This window comes from Anabrus simplex, chromosome 5 (assembly GCF_040414725.1).
Source record: "Anabrus simplex isolate iqAnaSimp1 chromosome 5, ASM4041472v1, whole genome shotgun sequence".
Lineage (NCBI taxonomy): Eukaryota > Metazoa > Arthropoda > Insecta > Orthoptera > Tettigoniidae > Anabrus > Anabrus simplex.
In genome coordinates, this window is record NC_090269.1 from 452,145,726 (window position 1) to 452,169,311 (window position 23,586).

General features: G+C 40.0%; 1 protein-coding gene across 1 annotated transcript in view; it reads left to right on the plus strand.

Annotated features, from left to right (window-relative positions):
* The window catches only part of LOC137501077 (gastrula zinc finger protein XlCGF17.1-like), an 86,942-nt gene that overhangs the window by 23,572 nt on the left and 39,784 nt on the right, over positions 1-23,586 (plus strand). Inside the window, exon 2 of the mRNA XM_068227993.1 lies at positions 2,857-2,975. Coding sequence (XP_068084094.1) covers positions 2,919-2,975 — 57 coding nt within the window. The 5' untranslated portion in view covers positions 2,857-2,918. The remainder of the gene's footprint in view (positions 1-2,856; positions 2,976-23,586) is intronic.

Here is a 23,586-nt window from a genome sequence, read left to right on the forward strand (position 1 = left end):
GAAATTGTTGATAAAACTGAGGTAATTGAAGGAATAGGTGACCATAAGGCTGTAATAATGGATGTAGGACTGGTTCCAAAAAGGCTTAATAAGAGGGTCACACAAGGCAAGAAATTGTACAGAAAAACTAAAGTTGATGAATTTGGGACTTACCTTAAATCACAATTCAGTTGTTGGATAAGCGAAGGGAGTAATGTGGATACACTTTGGGCTAAATTCAAAGGAATCGTTTGGGAAGGAGAGAAGAGATTTGTACCTGTTAAGAAGGGTAAAATGACCTCAGACCCTGTTTATTATACAAGGGAAATAAGAAAATTAAAAAGAAAATGTAGAATAGTAAACAGGAAAATGAAGGAAGGTAGGGAGAGTAGAGAAAGTAGAAAACAGCTAATGAGGGAACTGAATAGAGTGAAAAAGGAAGCAAAAGAGAATTATATGAATGGCATTCTTCAAGAGCGTAATGACCACAAAGGGAAATGGAAAAGGCTGTATTCATATATCAGGAATCAAAAAGGAAAAGGAATCCAAATTCCTACAATGGTGGGGGAAGGGGGTGAACACTATTTAACAGATACTGAGAAAGCAAACCTCTTTAGTAGGGAATTTAGAGATTCAGTAGATGATTATCAAGAGTTGGAAACCGAAACAGAAGTTACAGAGGGAAACAAGAAGCTTCTCGTTCACAAATGAAGATATTTCAGAGAAATCCAACTGCTTCAGCAAGGAAAAGCAGCAGAAAGTGATCAAATTACTGGGGAGGTGGTAAAGACAATGGGGTGGTACATAGTGCCGTATTTAAGATTTCTCTTTAACTATGTCATAAATAATAGTGTAATACCAAAGGAATGGAAGGAATCTATAATAATACCAATTTATAAAGGAAAGGATGATAAAAGGAAACCAGAGAACTACAGACCAATCAGCCTGACCAGTATAGTTAGTAAAATACTGGAGAGTTTAATGTCAAAGTACATCCGAGGGATATGTGATGATAAAAATTGGTTCATGAGGAGCCAGTATGGATTTAGAAAGAAATTTTCTTGTGAGGCACAACTGGTGGGATTTCAGCAGGACATATCAGATCAGTTAGATTCAGGAGGCCAGTTAGATTGCATAGCCATAGATCTTTCCGAAGCCTTTGATAGAGTGGAACATGGAATATTATTAAAGAAATTGGAGGGAATAGGATTGGACGTAAGGGTTACACGTTGGGTAAAAACATTTCTAAATTCAAGGGTTCAGAAAGTCACAGTAGGAATTAACGTATCGCAGGAAGAGAAAGTTTGGAAGGGAATTGCACAGGGTAGTATAATCGGTCCGTTACTTTTCTTAATATACGTAAATGATTTAGGGAACAATATAACATCAAAAATAAGATTGTATGCAGATGACATAATTGTTTATAGGGAAATAAACAACATTGAGGATTGTTCAGAATTACAAAGAGACCTTGAGAGTATCCAACAATGGGTTGAAGAGAATAATATGAAGGTTAATGGAGGCAAATCAACTGTTACAACATTTACAAACAGGAGTTTTAAAACTGAATTTGAATATACTTTGGATGGGGTAGTTATCCCAAAAGATGGCAAGTGCAAATACTTAGGTGTAAGATTTGTAAGTAATTTGCACTGGAAGGGTCATGTGGATGACATTGTTGGGAAAGCATACAGATCGTTACATGTCATAATGAGGCTACTTAAAGGATGCAACAAAGAATTAAAAGAGAAAAGTTACTTAAGTATGGTTCGTCCATTATTGGAATATGCAAACATTGTTTGGGATCCTCACCAAGAATACCTAAGAAAAGAAATAGATAGTGTGCAGAGGAAAGCAGCAAGATTTGTAACAGGGGATTTCAGGAGAAAGAGTAGTGTGTCAGAAATGTTAAAGAAACTAGGGTGGGAAACTTTAAGTAAGAGAAGGGAGAAAACTAGACTTATAGGTTTATATAGAGCCTATACAGGAGAAGCAGCATGGGGAGATATCCGTGAGGGGCTTCAGTTGGAAAATAATTATATCGGCAAGACTGACCACAAATATAAAATTAGAAGGAATTTTAGCCGAAGCGATTGGGGTAAATTTTCATTCATTGGGAAGGGTGTGAAGGAGTGGAACAGTTTACCAGGGGTAGTGTTTGATCCTTTTCCAAAATCTGTACAGATATTCAAGAAGAGAATAAACAGCAACAGAGAAAATAAATGAAATGTTAGAGGGCATTCGACCAGTGCAGGTTAATGTAAATAAAAAATGTGTGTGAATAAATTAATTCCATCCCCTGGTCTAAGGAGTTTGGACAGCCAAAGTAGGGGACTGCCTGTAGGGGTGAAGTACAGTGGGGACTTCGAGGACCCTGGGACTGCTACGGTAGCTGTGAAGGCCCTTCAGGAACTCTGAAAAGTGGTGGTAAAAGGGGCTCTGGTTAAGACGCAGCAGGTCGATATGCTACTTAGGTTCCAGAATGGGTAAAGAAAAGAAAAAGTAAATAAATGCAATGTAAATTTTAATCTTATACCAGTTGCACAGTATCATTTGAAGTAATTCCACATACTGTATATCAGATGATTATTTTTGTAAGTAGTACAGGAGATACAAGTAGAATTTTGTGAACAATGTAAATTTATTAAGGATGAGCTGTGTGTTTAATAGAAAAAATTGTTAGCGTAAATTATATAATATTGTATTATAGGAAAATTTTATTCTCTTGTTAATTTAATATTTAGTGCTTGACAATAATGTATTTTAGTGTACCATTTGCCACCGAGGTAAACACCTCATTTGCAAATAAAGAGATTTTGATTTGATTTGATTTGATTTGATTTGATAATAATATAATTCCTGTACCTTTTTTTTCAGTAAAAGACAGTGGAAGTAATTTTTGGCTCATTTCCATAAAAAGATATCTGTTGTTGTGTAAAATGGACCAGGAAATAGAGGTCAAGGAGGAACCTGTCTGGCTTGAAGGCACATCCTTCGTAAGTATCACTCCTGATTACTTTATAGTGATCGGAATTTAAGTGATATTCCAAAAGATTTTCAGATCTATAAGTTATGAAATATTTGACATGGAATAATGTTTGTTACATAACAAGGGGCATCAACTCTCCAAGTTTTAAAAGCTACTTTGTCAGATGTTTCGTAGCACGATACATCTAGATGGTAATCTGGCAGGTATGATGTAGATGTAAATGGTCATAAGGTGTGTGTTATGGCATGCTGGATGTCATTCATTGTTATTGGAAATGGTGGGTAGTTTTTGAAATTAGAACCTTGGATTATTGATTTTTCCCCATGGGTATTTTAAAGATCTTTTACTTAGCACTAATTATTTTCAGTGTAAATTGACTGAGAAGGCCCTGTGCTTTAGAGAATGTGTGCCCTCATCTTACCTACAGGGCTCCAGTAAGATCCTCAGTGACTTTGAGATATCATCACCTGAAACTAAGTGCTGATTCTGGATCCATTCACTGCCATGGTCATCATGTTCATTCGGTAAAACTACTGACAGTGACATTACAGAATATTTGATGGTAATATACTGCTACTTTTCTCACTGGCTGGGAGTTGTATTGCTGTGTATATGGGGAGTTTTCTAATTATAGATTTTTGCTCATGTTTTCTCTTGATTGACTAAATTTTATGACATTGACTGTCAATTTGTATAATTCATTCTTCCAGTTCACTATACAGTATAATGGGCCTGTGTTATCATCGAGGGAAATTTTTGTTGTGACTTTTTGAAAGTGTTTAGTTTTTTTTTTTTTTTTTTTTCTCATGTTGTATTCCTCTACTTCCACTCAATTTATTTTTTACTGTTTAAGATATCTGTAATTTATATATGAATTTGTTTATTTCATGATTTGAAATTTTTTACTGGCAGGTAGAAGATGTACAGCCATCTCCAAGGTCAGAGCTACATTAAGCTAACTCTGAACAGTTCTGCTGAGTTTTTCTGATTTATTTGCATGAAAAACAACCAGGATGTCCAACAGTTCTTGGAAGTCACTGAAAAACAAATTTAATAGATACGTATAGTAGCGAGTGATGTTTCTTTGTACTCTTCTAGTTGATCAACGTATGGCTTGCTCAGGAAGATCATAAATTGTTGCCAACGTTGACAGCGCTCCTGGGTGGAGCAGTTGGAGCAATTTTTGAAATTAGTGTCCTTACAATTGTAAGTACCCAGTAGTGTTTTGTAAGGAGTGCCTTAAATATGTCCCTGCCATACAAAAACTTATGCAACCTAGAAGAATATACAAACACCACCAGGCCGTCCTCAGTACTCAGTCCAATCCAGCATCCTGGTCGTTACTCGTCCAGGTAGCAATACAACTTCTGTCACTGGCAAGATGGAGTCCCATCTTGTTGGAACATTGAAATTATGAGCATGCTCCTTGGAAAACATTGGCAAATGAAATGGAATTTGATGGGGTGATATCTATATGGAGCTTTGCATTGCTTAAGTTTGGACGGTTTTGACGTACCTTTAGTCCTAGGCGATTCCTTTTCTCCAAACCCAATTGCACTTGATATGATAGCCACGGAAACGGACTATTGCCCTATATCTAATTTTCCACTGTAGAGGTATTTGGCAGAGTACAGGAAGAGAAATATTGTCCCATACCTCCTTGCACACTTTCTAAAGATCCGCAACAGTTGCAGGACATTTAGAAGAAAGCCCTCTTTTCAGGAGACCAAAGACAGAAATCCATTGGGGAAGCATCCGGGGATTTGACAGTGTCAATAAATGGTATGACAGGGGCACCCATCTCTGCTTCTTTTATCTCACATTAGGTGACCGTTGATCAGTCAGTACGACTGGATGTTTTATCTGTGTGGATCCAGACATTTGAAGAATTCTCACTGTACAGCCAAGAGGTATTTTCATTGAAATAGAGGTCCATGTAGCATTGGTCTTCACCTTTCTCGACAGTCTCAGGATTCTGAGTTTACCCTGCCGCTACCATGAACCTCCTAGTATTCTTTGTTTTCATTTATGAAATGTGAGTGCCCCTTTTGGCCTTTTGGGTGGTAGTAAATTGCCTGGGGCTTGTTGGAGTCATACTAATAAACCAAAGCTTCATCCAGGGTAACAACTGACTACCACTTACCTCTGCTAGGTTGTTTTCATATAATTTCCTGGCATTAGGGAACCACTCTTGGCCGTGCCTTGCTTTCAAAGCATGTCCATGTGCTGTATGCCACTTACCATGTTCAGATCTTCTTGAATTATGCAGTAGATGTGCTTGAGTGGCTGACAAGGTTTTGTGAAGTTGGTGGATTTTCCTTCAGGACAGCAGCCTTTACCTTCTTGATGATGTCCGGAGTACTGGAGGGTCAAACTCTCTTCTGCAGAAGTGTTCTCAAAGTTGTTGTTTCTGGCGGGAAACCATTCTGATACAGTTTCATCACATTAACTACAGAGGGCTTACTAGTGTTGAGGCCTTTCATTTTACAATGTTGCACAATCCTCGATAAAGAGATTTTAGTATCAGAAAGGCCAACAATGTAGCCTTGCAATTCGGGAGGCTGTGAGGTATGATTGTATGCAGCATTTCTCACTCACCAGACAGATGCTTCCAGGTGTGGTTCATGCGCTCAAGGTCGCGTCTTGTATCAACTGGAAAACCCTTCATATTAATGGGACCTTTGGAAGAAAGAAAGTAGAACTGGCTGAGTCAGCAAAGAGGATGCGCCTGATGTGGGTAGATATGGCAATTGCAGGAATTAGGATGAGAATTGTCTCAATGTACTGAACATGTGAGGGTGCAGGTGAGTATGAAGTTGACAAGTTTTATGAAGCATTGAATAACATCGTAGTCTGGGTCAACAGCAAGGATAGGATAGTTCTAATGGGCAATTTTAATGTGAGGGTTGGACATTTTCTTCTATTTGCTTTACGTCACACCAACACAAATGGGGCAGGAAAGGCCTAGGTGTGGGAAGGATGTGGTTTTGGCCTTAATTAAGGTACAGCCTGGTGTGAAAATGGGAAACCACAGAAAACCATTTTGTGGGCTGCTGACAGTTGGGTTCAAACCCACTATCTCCTGGATGCAAGCTCACAGCTGCACGCCCCTAACCGCACGGCCAACTTGTCCAAAAGTTGATAATCGAACTGAAGGATATGGCAGGCTGATTGGTAAGTATGGGGAAGATATGGAAGTTAATAGGAATGGAAGCATCATAAGGCCGTTTTCTGCTCCAAGTGAGAAGGTAGGGGCGTCAAATCCATAATAAACTAAATCATAACCAACCTTGAATTCAGGATATCTGTTAGGAGTTTGCAGGTTTTCTGGGGATTTTTTGATGATACGGACTACCAACTGATCTGTAGTGAGCTAAGTATTGTCCCCATATAGCCACCAATATCTAAAATCTGGTGATGCCCCAAGTAGCCAGCCACTCAGGCGTGTCTGGTCCTAACTTTCACCACTATTACAGATTTTGCGAACATATACTTCGCTAAACGGACATTGTATGATGGGTGAAGCTACCTACTGAATAATGGGCAGCAGATCCTAATTTATTCAAAAGAAGCAAACAGACAGTCAAGCAAAATAAACCACATCCCTTGATTCAATAATTGTGAAACTCATTGGTATATGAACGCCCAAAGTCCTTTACGTAATTAGCATGAAGATTCCCATTCACACTCTTGGATTTAAATTCCTTAATGCTGATGCGAAGCCAAAACTGTGCTTGTGTTTTATTTCTCGTTAAATGGTGTGAGTAGCTAAATGCCATGCACACAAAACATTGTGGTGAAATCCTATCCGACCTCTATGTAAATATTTAGGGTATGACTATCACTAAGTCTAATGCTTGGTGAAATGAATCGCACTAATTAATTTTTTATGCACAAACAACATTATCAAATCACTTATATCATCCCTCACTTGGATTTCAATTTACCATGGACACACATTATTTACAACAAATACATGACTCACACACAATACCTGAAAACATAATGTCACTTCCCCACACACAAACCAAAATGCATAATATTAATATTCAGCCATGAACACTGTTCTCCTGTCATTTATACTGCCCCCTTTTATTGCCGAGGTAAGCCAAGCCAATGAGCGAGAGATCCCAAGGGGGACCGTTCGTTCAGGGCTTTCTGTTTTCTAGAGGCATTTAAGAGAAAGGGGTGACAACCAAGCATAAAAATAAATTTAAAGCAACGTTCTGACATTTATTAACATAAGCATTTATTAAAACAAACAAAATATCCTTGCTGAACTTGAATACATATGTGCTTTCATGTTTTCTTGTCTTCCAGTATTAAATTACAAAGAACAAAATGATGTTCGTCCTTGCAGACAACGGTTAGGCTCTGAAATCAAATAAATTAAATTTTTACATGAAAATATAACCTGAGCCTCCTAAAATTCATAATTGCATTTACAAAAAGAAATCAGCTGGCATCTATCTCATCTATTATTTCAGTTACAAAATTTTAGCTCGATTTTCCATTAATTCATTAGAACTTTAACATGTGGTCAACGTTAGCTCATGATTAATTAATTAATTTAATATTATTAATTTTCAGCAAATTATCTGGGTAACATTTACTTCGATTATCATGTGATCATGTTCACAAATTGATATATTCCATTAGATAACTCTCACTCTAATCATGACACACTTGTCAAATCAATTATTTATTTAATTATTATCATTGTTACTCATTACCTCCTTAACTCAAAATTAATTATGTCGTTTGTAGACATTATTTTCTATTTGCACAGTATTTAAAGTTTTAGAAATTAGTTTGAAATCCTTCAAAAAATTAAATATAAATGCACTGAAAAATTTATTATAACCACTTGTGAATTAGTTGAAGACTTATTAATACATTGCTTGCCTTTGCAAAAATGTACTGGACGATCTTTCGTCTAAATCAGCATTAAATAAAAATTAAATCCTAATCTAGTCTTACTTGACGTTATTCTCAGCAAACTGTTCCTTAAGGTTCACCAAATAAATTATCATGGCAAATCAACGCTGACATAATCTGTATCGTCGCGATGTACGCACGACCAGATTAAAGCACAATGAGCAATTGAAAACATGAAAATATTCCTAACTACATTCACACAAGGGTAACACGTATTTTATGTACACAATATTTACAACGAATCCCGACATAATGAATTAATCACTTTTACATGGTCACCTCAATAAGATTCGGTAGATGAACTCTTGTCCGGTAACATTATCAACTCAATTAGTGGCTAGTGATCAAATTAGTGTTATCACTTTAGCTGAAATAGTCTTTAAAGAACAACGTAGATCCATCTAAATTTCAGAAATTAACTTGAAGATTCTAATAGAATTCATGAATCATTACCATCACATGGGTTACAAGTCGCAAGTATAGCGTTCGGGAGCCTTAATCACTTTATTATTATATATTCAACACGTGTTCCACGTTACTGTAATTGTTCCAAAGACACAAGCAACAAATTATTCAATTAATATCCCGCAGGATCACCAATATTCCAGGTGCAATTTTGAACAGAGCTCTTCAGTTATCATACACGAGAAAGTTCTAAGTTAATTTATAGCTCACGACCATTAAGTTACATTTAAACCCGGTCTTCTGTTTGAATTGTTATTAGTGATTATTAGGTCTATCAGTCCTCCTGAAATGTCGTGAAATCAGATGACACGATCCTCAAAAATTGCAAGTAAACTTAGATGACACTCAATTCGATACTATTTTACAAAATTGGATACACTATATCACGATATTTCAAATATCACATCTAAGCAAGTGAAGTTTATCACGTGGTCAGTGACTTTTACATGTCTAAATCCTATATTTGAGAATTCATTCAAAAGAACGACTACAACAACTAGTCTTATAGATCTCAAATTTCAGTCACACATGTAACTCAACTACCATGACACCTTGAGAATGAAAATGGAAATAACTCAAACTACTGCAAGAACTAATAGGACTACGATCTAGGGAAGAAAGATCATCTACTTTTACATAGATGAGAAAGATATCAGACAGTTAAAAATGGTACTTAAATGTAGCTGAAGTTCGATTCCGGCATTCCCCGTGAGTCACCTTCTCCAGCCAGAAATCCCTTACATGTTTAGCAGGTCATGGAGATACAGCAGTAGACGCTGAATCTTGTAGAAGATGACTGAGTCTTCGCCACGTGCCAGTAATGTTAAGCTGCGACTAATACAAAAAGCATTTAAATTTTCACACGCCAGTTGGAATGTTTAATATTCTCGTGGAGAAATGAACTTAACTTGGATCCACTTGGATCCATAATTTCGAAGTATACTTCGTAAGGCTTTATCATGAATGCAGTCAGTTAGCAGAGTCAATTCTTTGTCTACCAGGCTGAATTAATTTCCACGTTGTCCCGATGAACAGCAAGTACGTTGTCAGCAGCGCAGCGCAGAATATGCAGTAATCGGAAGAAGAAGACAAGGATTTAATGCGAACACGAGGTTTTATAGCTTTAGCTGGGGTGTGTGTCGTTTCTGAAGACGATCATTGGTTCACAGTGTCTCTTGTAATTGGTCGTGACTGTTCTAGAAGCTTGTCGCCTGCACGCCCGCTGGTCGGTACACGCGTACTTCCCACTTGTGAAACCATTCTGTCACGTCATAAACCCCTGCATTGAATCGAAGACAGATCAATACTCGCTTCCTCTGAATTGGAAAAAAACAGTCTGGTGCACTAACACAGCTCTTCAAATAAAGAAATCCAACCCTTGGCGGACAATAACATTTTCAATGTAGACCTGTAGTAAATAATCTAATAATGACGCAATTTGACGGGGACCATACCAACGATGACTATCCCTGAAATGAACTTAGCCTATGCCTTTCCCAGGTCACTTACGGAAAGCACTGTGTAACTCATTAAATAAAACTGTGGGTGATGAATGCGCATATGACAATCCTTGTGATATTAACTATTCACTTCACCCGACCACACTAGCCCTGGCGGCATTTACAAACTAGGAGATCAGACCCGCTCTGTAATCTCTATAACATGAGGCATTACGCTTCTCAATCTTACTATAACCTTCTCAAGGCATTTCTGTACATTAATTTGTTAATGTCGAAGATTCCTATGCCTGCTAGTATCTTCATCCTTACAATCGGTCTCCAGATGACTATCGTGTCATTACAATGAAGATTGCAGCCACGCTTAGTTACACCATTCTATAAGTACGATGCCCTGTAAGTATGAACTTTTCCTACTACAACATGACCTATTCGCTGAATTTACATCTGACTACTTGATTCCTTCCTACCTGACGAATTTAAAACTTATCAACACATATTTGACAGACGAACATATCTCACTGATTTTATTTAACACTTTGACTTCTCTCGATGATTCTACTCTTGATTAGGATCAAGGAACTGACAACATGCACGTAAAATCACTTTCATTCTCTAGCATCAGGAGAAAGTCGCGCATGTCCTCATTCATTTCAAAGCATGCGTACTACTAGATTACACTAGACTTGACATTATACTTGAGGCTTGTCTGCGCATGTATTAAGAAAGGAAACCCATCACTGAATGAAACGTAACTATCCACATTAATTTGACATGCATTTTCCGAACAAAACAAGACGAAATGTGTCTAGCTTTTACTCTTACGTTACTGGCGATTGCCTCCACAAACTAAAACGACTGTTTACAAATCCTATTAATATCTGCGTAAATTGCTACATAATTAAAATGTATGTTAGCTACTCAGGTCACTCCTTGCTTTCGATTGGATGGCCCAATCCTGTTTAAGCCGCGATGGTAGTGGGCGTAGGATGTCCAGACATCAGTTCCATCTTCCCTTTGGTCCAGCTGCTGTTCTCCAATGTCGCGCCTTCGTCCAGGGTCAAGTGTTCGTGAGGCTGCGTCTCCGGGATATATCGTGCAATGATGTCTCTTTGGTAGCCTAGTGACACTAGAAATTTATGGTCAACTTATGAGCTATGTACAACTGAGCTCCTGAGTTTGTGTGGCTAATATAGCATCCTAAAACTTGTACTGGTAGTAAATTTAGGTGCTAACATTGTCTCTCGCCCTCTGTTCACAGTTCATGGGCTAACCCGTTCGTTCGCGCCGCACTCGCCCGACAGAACATTTCTCACACTGTTCACCTCTTTTGGGACACGATTTGGACCTCGACGTCGGTCAAGCACACGTTTTGTCACTTTATGCGGTGAATAACAGCCTTCCACCATCTGACACGTTCTGATGGACTCGGCTGTGAAATGATAACTCTGATCTAGAATGACTGTTTTTCTGATTATAATTTTATTACCAGTTCAGCCGACGTGAGGTTCAGAATGCTTAAGCGTCTCTCTGACGTGAGGTGAATTGATATCTAAATATTCACACAATGTAACAGCGTCTCAACGCATCTCTCTGTGAATACGAACGTCACCAGTCAATAAGTGGAGTGTACAAGTGAGGCATCCAAAGTAACACGAACTTGCTTGCCGATTCACATGTGCAAGAGTCTGAAAATCTGAGAACAAGAATAAAACTGTCCGAAGAATGATACTAATACTGACAGTACTAAGAATTCTAATGTCGATAATACTACGAATGCGAATACCATACGGATATCGAATACGATTCGGCTAAGGATTAAGGAGTGCCTTTCTCGGTTCTGTGTGGCTAAATTTATCACTTTGGTTTTCTCCTTCCAATATATTCTTCATTTTGGTTTCTCTTGTCCTTAACCAATCCCACAAGGGTAATTAACATGACCCTCCTCCTCATTGGCTGGTCAGTTGTGATTGCTCGTACTGAATTCAATTCTTCCCCTGGTCGTGGGGGCTAGGGTTAGACTTTCTACTATTGTTCGATCTTTGCCTTGCTTTCTTGACCTCCACTCTGTATTTTTGACGTTAGTTCAGATCTGTTGTGAATTTATCACTTGGCTCAGTTGCGTACCCACACTCCTTTTTACCGTGGCTGGACAGTCGAAACACTGGCTCTCCAATCTACTTGATGGCAAGATACTCTTTCAATGAGCTCGTACTGAAAACTGGTGCATGCCCCGATTAGTTCAATTTTAGAAAAATCTTGAAATGCAATGAAGGATTTTTCTAAACTGTTTAGCTCTTGCCATAACCGTTCTTTTCCCATGCCTCCTTCCCCTTTCCTTCGAAAACCACGGGCTAGTAGCAAGTCTTGTTTTTCTTGTTTCATTTCTGCGTGTTCTCTCCGTTCTAATTCAACCAGTTGCTTGCGAATTGCCAATAATTGCTTCCTCACTTCCAACATTTCCTGCGCATAAGGTAGCTCCAACAGTTCCTCCGCAACTTGACATATGGATCCTAGCTTCGATTCCCTTTTCTTGTGGAGTTCCTTTCTTTCTCGGATTGCCGTTGCCACTACATTTCTCATTCTGACTCCTTCCATTTCTTCCCCTGTTATTAGCTCGGTATGCACCTCACCATCTCCACCATTTTCTCCTCCATTTACTTCAGATTCTGAGCCACGAACCTGCTACGCTGGCGTAGCAGAGGGAGAGGTGATACTCCCACGTGACGCGTCCCGGGTGCCGGATAGGGAGCCCTAACCGGCTTGCCGGCAGACTTGAGGGAAATAAAATACCTCTCGTGGACCTAACCCACTACCTCCTGCGGGTGGGGTACGCACATGTAGAATACACCCGCGATATCCTCTGCCTGTCGTAACAGGCGACTAAAAGGTGCCCAAGGGGCTCTCAACTTGGGAGTATGGATTGGCGACCACGGGGCCCTTTGCTGAGTCTCTTCCACTTACTTGTGCCAGGCTCCTCGCTTTCGTCTATCCTGTCCGATCTCCCGTCCGGTACCCGTGACTAGTATACCTAGGTGAGGAACCTGATCGGTTTGCGTTGGCTATGAGTGGCACCATTGTGTGAGAAACACCATAGGTCTGCGTTACCTGTACGAAGTACAATACTTTGAGTAGTACCATCATGTGTGGAACACCTCGAGTCTTCGCTACTTTTGATTAGTACCCCAACATGACAAATACCATGGTTCTACTTTACTAGCGACATGTACCATTATGGGGGCCATTGACCTGGATTTTGGAACCCTTTAGAAAACAAGCATCATCATCATCATCATCATCATCATCATCAGGATTGTACTTTAGAAGTGGTCCTTTGGTCGGTAACGCTGTTTCTTTCTGCTAGTTTTTGGGTAGGATCCACTAATTGTTTTGGGTTCATGTCCAGCCATTCATTCTTCATGTATTTTTTTTTCTTTTGGTCAGTGGATGATTTAAAACTTTTGTTTTGTCATTTCATTTTGTACAATCAGGGGCCGATGACCTAGGTGTTAGACCCCTTAAAACAACAAGCATCGTCATCATCATCAGATTCTGAGGTCTCCTGTTAGGTCACGTTGAGCTCGTCACCCACTCCTCCTTCTTCTTCTTCTTCTTCCGGTTCTTGAGCGATCGCACACTCCTCCGGATTTTCGTCTTGTTCCTCATCTTCTGGTGGATAATACAACTTGAGATTGGCCTCATTATACACACTTTCGTTTGTTCCGTCCACGCTCTGGACTTGGTAGGCGTTGTTCTCATGTTGTGAACTATCTTGTATGGACCAATGTATTATCTACAGAATTTTGCGTAGACCTTGGTCGCTACATCTAATAATAATAATGTTATTTGCTTTACGTCCCTCTAACTACTTTTTAAGGTCTTCGGAGACGCCGAGGTGCCGGAATTTAGTCCCGCAGGAGTTCTTTTACGTGCCAGTAAATCTACCGACACGGGGCTGTCGTATTTGAGCACCTTCAAATACCACCGGACTGAGCCAGGATCGAACCTGCCAAGTTGGGGTTAGAAGGCCAGCGCCTTAACCGTGTGAGCCACTCAGCCCGGCTGTCGCTACATCTGACACGGCCTACTCATAAGGGACGATGGTATCTCTTTCCACGGATACGTCGTAAACTTCTCTCGGCCTGCCTTTTCAGACATTCAACTGTGTTCTGTATGCACAGCTCATGTGACGGTCTCGGGTCGACTGGACATGGCACGGACATACCGGGTGTTACGAACGACGAAACAACATGTCGGCCGCACATAACAAAGTTCAGTTCCATAGGCGCACAAATACAATTTTGAAACCAGTCAAATGGAGGACCAGACTGCCCCAAACGAGCATCACTCGCAAGGTGATTCAAACACTGCATATTTACACATTATGTACACCAAAACACGTGTACTGCTGCTGGTCGCCATGTTCAGTGTCTGTCTGTCAGCAGTACGATGCCAACTGTAACAAAATGAAATGCGGCGGGCGAGTACCAACACAAAAGCCGCAATATACTCCCCACTCTTTGGGGATCTCAACACTCAAAATCAAAGTCGAGTGTTTATGCTCATCACAGACAAATGAATAAAAAGAAAACTCAGATACAACACATACAAATGTACAACTTCCTTGGGCAATGGACACAATTTCACTCTGGCACGGCGCAAAAGACCAGTTTTAGTCTTTACACTGACCACACGAGTAATATTGTCACAACCAGGATGGAGCTTCTGGATTATGCCAGTCTTCCAAACCAGAGGAGGAAGGTTATCCTCCCTATCTCCCACAGTTGGAGTCCAGTTCCCTACGGAAGACCATTCACGTCTTTGTTGAAGTGATTGTATGTATTCCTTTGACCACCTCTGCCAAAAATCGTGATAGAGCTGTTGCTCCAAATTCCATTCAGTTAGACAGGAGCGGGAGCTGTTGGATATGTCTGGAGAGGGGATAGAGGTCAATCGTCTCCCTACTAGAAAATGTCCAGGTGTCAAATAGCATTGATCATTGGGGTCGTCAGTCATTGAACAGAGAGGTCTCGAGTTCAACACAGACTCAATTTGATACAAAATAGTACTCAGCTCTTCAAAATTGAGAATGCATTTTCCAAGGGTCCGCTTTAAACGTGATTTTGTGAATTTCATTCCAGCTTCCCAAAGCCTGCTGAAATGAGAACTGGAGGTTGCAATAAACTTCTAATTCACATTCAAATTATAGGAATATTATATTTCAGGAGAGCTATCCTTAATAAATCTTAGTAACTCTTTGTTAGCTGCAACGAAATTTGTGCCATTATCACTCAAGATGAGATTTGGAAATCCTCTACGCGCCGTGAATCTCCTAAATGCGGCGAGGAAGTCCTGAGTCGTTAAGACTCTTCAACGTTTCAAGATATATTGCCTTATTGTCAAGACAAACAAAGAGAGCATTGTACGCTTAAAACGTTATCTTACTCCTCGGGTTATCACCTTTTATGATGACTGGGCCACCATAATCAAGACCAACCTTGAAAAGGGTAACGATGGTTCAACTCTATACGAGGGTAACTGACCCATTATGTGAGTGGTGAGTGGAGGTTTGCTCTTGAAACACTTGTATCATGAATGGATCACACCACGAACAACTGTCTTCCCACGTGGAATCCAAAATATGTTACGCAAGGAGAACAATACAGCCTGAGGGCCGGAATGCAATAGCATCTCATGTTCATGTTGAACAGTCAATTTAGTAACAGTGTTTCGGAGGAAGAATGATGGGGTGTTTTTCATGGTATTCCAACTAAGAATTCATGAGTCGACCACCGGCTCTCAACAACCCGTAATCATCAAGGAATGGATTCAAAGTTTTCAATGAGCTCGAAGAGGCAACTACATTATTAGACCTCAAGTCATGAAGATCCTTTCCATACTCACTAGCTTGCATCAGACTTATTATTTTCATTTCGCTAATCCTCAATTCTTCAGGGGTGAGTGGACCAATAACACGAGCATTCTTAGTGGAGCGAACATTGGTAATAAATCTCAGAACATAGCTATAATTTGCTTAAGTTTGAGAAAGGACGAAAACTTCTCAAACTCAAGTAGGTGCATGTTAAGTAGCAGGACTCTGAAAGGGGTTTCGATTCTGCATTCACAGCAGATTGTGTATTACTGGCAACAAAATAAGGGTACACGGGGGACAATTCGTGCAACCAGGAGGGACCCTGCCACGATACATCAAGCGAAAACATTTGTGAGGGTAAAACACCTCGATACAAGTGGTCAGCTGGATTGCTGTGGGTAGGTACGTGTCTCCAATCTGAGACTGAAGTGAGGGATTGAATTTCAGCAACTCTATTAGCGACAAAGGTTTTCCAACAATTGGCGGGTTCCTGTAACCAACACAGAACTATCATGCTGTCAGTCCAGCAGTATGTGCAGAAAGGAATGTGCAACTTCAGCGATTCAGTGACCTTACTCATTAGGTGAGAAAGCAATAGAGCAGCACAATGCTCTAAGCTCTAAACGGGCAATAGATTGCTGTTTTAATGGAGCAACTCTCGATTTAGAAGTCAACAGGATCACTGATACCTCATCATTACCAGATACTGTCCTAAAATACACACAAGCACCATAGGCAGCTTCTGAAGCATCAGAAAAGCCATGGATTTCAATAACCTTATTCTTAGCGAAGGACATTACATTTCTTTGCCCTCTGAGTTCGTTAAGCAAGGAGAGCTCATTGTAGATAGCATTCCAGATTTCAATAATTTCAGATGAAGGTTCTAACGCACCATCCCAATCAGTTTTCAACTGCTAAAGAGACTGCAGGATAAGTTTGCACTTAACCACGGCACATCCTAACAATCCAAGGGGATCAAATATCGAAGCAACGATAGTGAGAATGCTTCTCTTAGTGACTTCCTTAGGTGCTCTCTTCAAATTCATTTGAAATTGAAACTCATCACATTTAGGATGCCACACGATACCTAATGTTTTAATAGCTTCATCCTTAGTGAGGTTGCAAGGTGACAACATTTCTCTATCCTCTACAGGGACATTGGCAAGAGCTTCTGGACAATTTAACGTCCACTTTCTACGATGAAAAGATGCCCTATCAAGCACAGAAAAGATTTCTGATTGAAGCTCTGTAGCTTCTTCAACTGAACTAATACCTGTCAGCAGGTCGTCAACATAAAAACGAGAGCGAATGATCTCTGAGGCAGTAGGGTGAGATTCCTTGTGTTCATCAGCAAGTTGAACTAGATATGTCGTAGCAAGAAAAGGGGCGGAACTTGTGCCGTATGTGACAGTAGTAAGATGGTAGTCCTTGATTTCTTCATCAGTAGATTCACGCCAGACAATTTTCTGAAGATTTCTGTGGTCAGGATGAATTGGCACACATCTATACATCTTAGCAATGTCAGCCGTGAGAGCAACAAAATAGGTTCTGAACCTTAAAGCAATGGACAGCAAGTCAGGCTGAATAGTTGGACCAACCATTAACATAGAATTCAGTGCTATCCCATTTGATGATTCACAACTTCCATCAAAAACAACTCTCAACTTGGTTGTAGTGCTAGAATCCTTGGGCACACAATCATGGGGGATGTGAAAGTTTAAAGAGTTAGAGGTCTCTGGAGGTGCAATTTCCATGTGACCCATTTCACTGTATTCACGCATGAAATCTACATACTTTCTTTTCAAGTCTGGAAACTTAGCAAATTCATTTTCCATCTGTTCGAGCCTTCTAACAGCATTATGCTTAGACTCGGCTACAGGTGGCACTTCAGCACGAATAGGAAGTTTGACAACAAACCTACCAGAATCATCTCTTTGAACACTATTCACAAAGTGTTCTTCACAAGCCCTTTCTTCAGGAGTTAGAACTGGTTGATGATGTTCTTCAAGCTCCCAAAACCTTTGGAGTTTAGAGTCAATAGAATAAAGTTTTACAAGATTGGCACGACGAGCCCCAATGCACGACTCAGGGAAAGTGCCTGACAGCATCCAACCAAATTCGGTATCTAATAAGGTGGGATAACCCTTCTTATGCAAAATATTAGAAGACACAATTTCATAGACATCAGCACCTAGCAAGATATCAATAGTAGAAGGCTGATTAAATGCCCTGTCACTCAAAATAATATCATCAGGAATAACCCTATTAGAACAATCAATTTCCTGCGCAGGAAGTGGACTTGTGATTGTGTTCACGACTGCACAGTTCAACTTCAATGTACAATCTGATACATTGGAGAATAAAACAAGGTTACATGTGGAACTTACAGGAGACACATTCGCATTACCTACACAAGACCTTGTACGGATAGCAAGCTTCTTGACAAGATCAGAAGTCACAAAGGATAAGTGACTCGCAGAGTCTAACAAAGCTTTAACTAGTATAATCTCTCCTGAGCTATCTTTTACTCCTACACACGCTGAACTCAGCAAAACATTAGAACCCAGTCCTGAAACAACCTTCATAGCAGTGGGTGAAACAATTGCAGAAATTGTAGAATTCATATTATTATTGTTATTATTGGGACTTGCTTGTTCCTTGTGAACCACTAAGTTGTGGGGCCCATTACACTGGGGGCACTTGTTTTGCTTACACTGCTTAGAAACATGAGAAGCGGAAAAATAAAGATAACAAAGTTTATTTTCCCTCACAAACTTGTGACGATGATCAATGTTTGCTTGTTTGAACTTTCTACAATCAGAGATGCTGTGATTATCAAGTTTGCAAAACCTACAGTTCAAGGTAGTGCTATTGTTGGTAATGTGAAGGGCTTTTAGATTGCATTTTAAGTCTCGTTTTTGGTCAATATCAGGTATCTTGCATTCCGTTTGCTCTAATGTTTGACATTTCCTTTCCAAGGTAAGGTAAGGGTTGTTCTGCCCGAAGGCAGGTCCGAACCTCCGCAGAGGTGATCCTGAGCCGGAGTTTACGTGCGGTAGGGTGGCCAGTTCCTTTCCGCTCCTCCATTCCCTTACCCCCACCAACAGCGCGTGGCAAACCATCCAACTCCTGACCACGCCCAATTTGCTTAACTTCGGAGATCTCACGGGATCCGGTGTTTCAACACGGCTACGGCCGTTGGTTTTTCCTTTCCAAGAAATCAATCAAATTATTTAGTGTGGGAATATCAGTGGAGGCAAATTTGTTTTCCCATTCACTTCTATGGATGGGCTTGATCTTACTTAGAATCAATTCCTGTAGCAAAATTTCATGTAGTGGAACTTGACCCTCCAAATTGTCAACAGCACTAAGGTTAGATTTTACTAGGTTTATCAATTTGCGATATTCAACGGAAGATCCACTAGTACAATTATGGAGGTTGAGCAAATGATTTACGTGCTGTGAAGCAATCAAGCGTTTATTATTGTACCTTTCATCAATTAAATTCCAAGCAACAGTGAAATTATCAGCACATATGGATAGGTTATCTAACAAATCCCTAGGTTCGCCTTGAAGAGACGACAATAGGTAGTGTAGTTTTTGCACATTGTCAATGCGGGTATTGTTAATAACTAAGCTTTGAAAGGCGTTCCTGTAACTCAAGTATTTTGTCAAATCTCCTTTAAAAACAGGCAATTCAATAGGAGGGAGCTTCAAGCTACAGTTGGACGGAGTAAGGTATCAGAAATAATGGATGCATTGCTTGGACTTGTGGATCTCTCAAATGAGCAAAGCAATTCCTGAATCGTACCAACTATTGCATGATATCTGTTTTCAAATTCATCATGCTCCCCAAAGTGAGTTTCGCTAGATTTTCAGTCTAATTCACATTCTAGATACTCCCTAACAATGCTGAATTCCTTCCAAATTTCTGGTAGCTTATTTTGCCTGTAAATTGGTTCGTGATGGTTGATGTTATCTTGCTTCAAGTAATTTTCGAGGTGATTTAATGACCGTTTAAGTAGACCACTTTTTTGAACAGCCTTTGCTTCGGATTCAAACACCACGATGAATAGTTCGGGTAATCAGTTATTGACAAGATAATAATATAAAACAACCGTACAACTCTGGTGACTATACAAACAATAAGCTCTATATTCAGTGCACTGGATTCATTTTGGATTGTTGGAATGAGTGACAGTCTTTGAATGGAACCAACAATGTAGGTAGATGCACAAAAGCATGAAATAACGTATAATAAACCACGTACGTTCTAAAATATGCAAAGTACACAAAGCGGCCAAACTAATTATTAGCACGAAATCTTATAATGCCCGTGAGAAATCAAGACAAATCTGTTAATTCTATACATGGAAAGTGCTAGCAGTAGGGTTAGGATGTTAGGCAGGATGTCCACCCTAGTCAAGATAGGAACAATATAAGACAAAGGGAACAGACTTACAGTACATAGCGGTGCTGTATCATTAATCATCACTAGGTACCACTGGAACCACTCCTTGACTGGAACCACATGGCCAAAGTGACTGGAAGCTCCAAAGGATGGCGTGTGCGATGTAATGTTCGCTGGAGTCTGAATTCCAAGCAGCATTTAACATCCCGAACATGAGGGTATCAGATACAAGCTGGCATAAGCAGCTCACAAGAACAAATGCGTTAGCACGTGGAAACTTCCACAGATTGTTAACGTGCGATATCAAAACAGTTCCAAAACAATGTAGACTTCGTTGAAATCTCAATATGACGAATTCAAACATTCGTAATAATTAGTCTTAAGCACGATATCCTGGTGCTTTTATACAGTAACTGTTCACGATGCTTTTCACGCCAAGCCCGTTGCTATGTTCGAATGGCGGTTGCAGGCAGCAATTCATGACGATAACAATTTTATGGTGACTAGCACAATGTTCAAAGTTCACAATGATTCTCTTCGCGGCCCGGAAGGACCAAAATTTTATGTTGCGAACGACGAAACAACATATCGGCCGCACATAACAAAGTTCAGTTCCATAGGCGCACAAATACAATTTTAAAACAAGTCAGATGGAGGACCAGACACGAACACATCACTCACAAGGTGATTCACATTTATTACACATGAATAAACACTGCATATTTACACGTATGTACAACAAATTCAGAGGTACACCAAGTCCCATGTACTGCTGCTTGTCGCCATGTTCAGTGTATGTCTGTCAGCAGTACGGTGCCAACTGTAACAAAATGAAATGCGGCGGGCGAGTACCAACAGAAAAGCCGCAACACCGGGTACTGGTTTAAGTGTTCGACGGCTGGGATCTGCCCCGTGGACTCATGTACTTTACTTGTACGGCTTGCTTTTTGAATTGTGGACGAATGAACTTGATGTCAGATGCCAGCATCCTTGATGAGTATTTCTTAGTGAGTGTACAGTAAGAAAATTATTTTGTTTTTTTGCCTCTTCTGGAGCCGACCTTGATATAGTAAGAGCGGAATACTTTTTCGCTTCATTTTTAATTGAACGTGATATCCCGTTAGCTGCTGCCGATCATGTTGGTGCTCTGTTTGGGAAAATGTTTCCAGGTTCAGAAATTGCAAAAGAGTATGGCTGTGGTCGTACGTAAACCACACACATTTCGAAAGAAATGGGTACGGATTCAAGAAGCGAACTCCGTGGTTATATGCACCATGAGCCATTTTCATTAGCTAAAGATGGGAGCAATAGTAGTAATGCTAAGATTTACCCTATTGTCATCACGTGTTTTGTGTCAAACAAGGAAAATATAGTTAGCTCAGAGTTGTCTGTCCCAGCCTTGGTGGGTGATTCAACGGAATGTAATGTTTTTAATTTTGTAATTTTACAGTTAGAGTAATACAAAATACCAATTCAAAATTGTGTAGTTTTAAGGGAACCACAGTCATCTGTCTTCCTACTGGGATGCTCATGCCATTTGATTTACTTGGCTGCTGAGAAAGGTGCGAGCAATTTTCCTGTTAAAGTTGATGAACTATTAGTCGATATCTTCTATTATTTAGAAAAGAATTGTAATAGGCAGGAACGCCTTAAGAAATTCCAAATCATCGCCATAAGAGCTTCACAAAAAGGAAATGAAGAAGATACTGAAACATGTTAGGTGTCTGCAAAGGCTGTTACAGCAATGGAATCCATTACTTGGTTTCTTTATACCCTGTAGATGAGGTGCTTGTTACTACTCAGTATGCATGAACTACCTACTAGCTTAATATTATTTACGATCCCAGAAGCCAAGCCAGGTAGTTCCTAAGACCATGAAAAGATGAAAGCTCTGAGTCATCAGAATTGGTCGCTCGCAAAAGATTTGCATATGTCTCAAAATCTGACACTCCTGTGCTAAGGAATATGAACCTTATTCAAAATAGTGAAGAAATTATTTTATGGTTCTCTCACCAGGCCTAAATAAGGCATAGTGTGCTTTCCTGATGCTGCAATTCCTTGAGAATCTCAATTATACACTTCATAGTGCTTCCCTTCACATTCATACACTACTAGATCTAATGACGAACCTGTTAAAAGTAGCTGCTTTCCAGACTTTTTTTTTTTTTTTTTTTTTTTGCAAATTGCTTTACGTCGCACTGACACAGATAGTTTTTATGGCGATGATGGGAGAGGAAAGGGCTAGGAATGGGAAGGAAGCGGCCATGACCTTAATTAAGGTACAGCCCCAGCATTTGCCTGGTGTGAAAATGGGAAACCACGGAAAACCATCTTCAGGGCTGTCGACAGTGGAGTTCGAACCCACGATCTCCCGAATACTTAATACTGGCCGCATTTAAGTCCAGATTTGTTAAACCAGAAGTGATCAAATGTTCCCTTTACCATTCTATTGATAAACAGAGGGGAAATGATGAGCTAATCATGTGACAATGAACTTGGTGAAGGAACTTCTCATCTGCCAGTGGTCACTTCTGCACAGCATGTGAGTATATTGTTAACAAGTTCCCTCTCAATGATGAAGTACTGAAACATGCAGAATGTGCAGATTTGTCAAAAATTGAAGATGCCCAGTTTTCTTGTGTACAATTCTTTATAGAAAGATTTCCGTCATTGCTGCCAAGGAAGGACAGTGGGTCTGTTGAGGATGCAATGAATGTGCTTCAGGACCAATTTGTAGTTTTTCATATTGATGACTGTTCCGCTGTTGAGAGTGAGAATCTCATACATGACATTTATTTGGCTCGCTTGATGAGCATTCGTGGAGCTGATGGTGTTCCTCAGTATGATAGGATATCCGGGCTAATGCATTCTGTTCTGACTCTACCGCACAGCAATGCTGAGTGTGAATGCGTGTTCAGCTTGGTGAAAAAGAACCAAATCAGTTTAGCTCCTCAATGTCAAATGAAATTCTGGATTCTATTTCTGTTTTGAAAACCAGAAGTACTGGTGCATGTTACTCGAGTAGTTTTCCTCCATAATTTCTGAAGAAAGCAAAGAAATCAACTCATCTCTGTCTGTCCTCTTCATCCTGTGACGGATAATAGCCTGTATAATGTGAATTTGAAAGAATTTTGTAAATAAGTGTACATGTTTAGCTTAATTTTGACGGTGACATTCATATTGTGACCCACGAGTTTAAAGTGCAGAAAAACACTAAGTGTACTGTGTCAACTGTTATGTGAAGAGAGATGAGCACTCATCAAGATGTAACAGTGTTTAATCATGACATGTATTTGACTTGTATTAGTATGGTTTTCAGGCTCCCCCCCCTTGCCACTCTTTTTCATGTGTCTCAAGACTTCCCGACGCATGCACGTGTCATAAAAAATTTTCTGCATTATGGTCTTCTGGATTTCTCTTTTTCAAAGTTGGCAGGTGAACAGTCACATAAATGAAGCAAAGTGCAAGTGCAGTG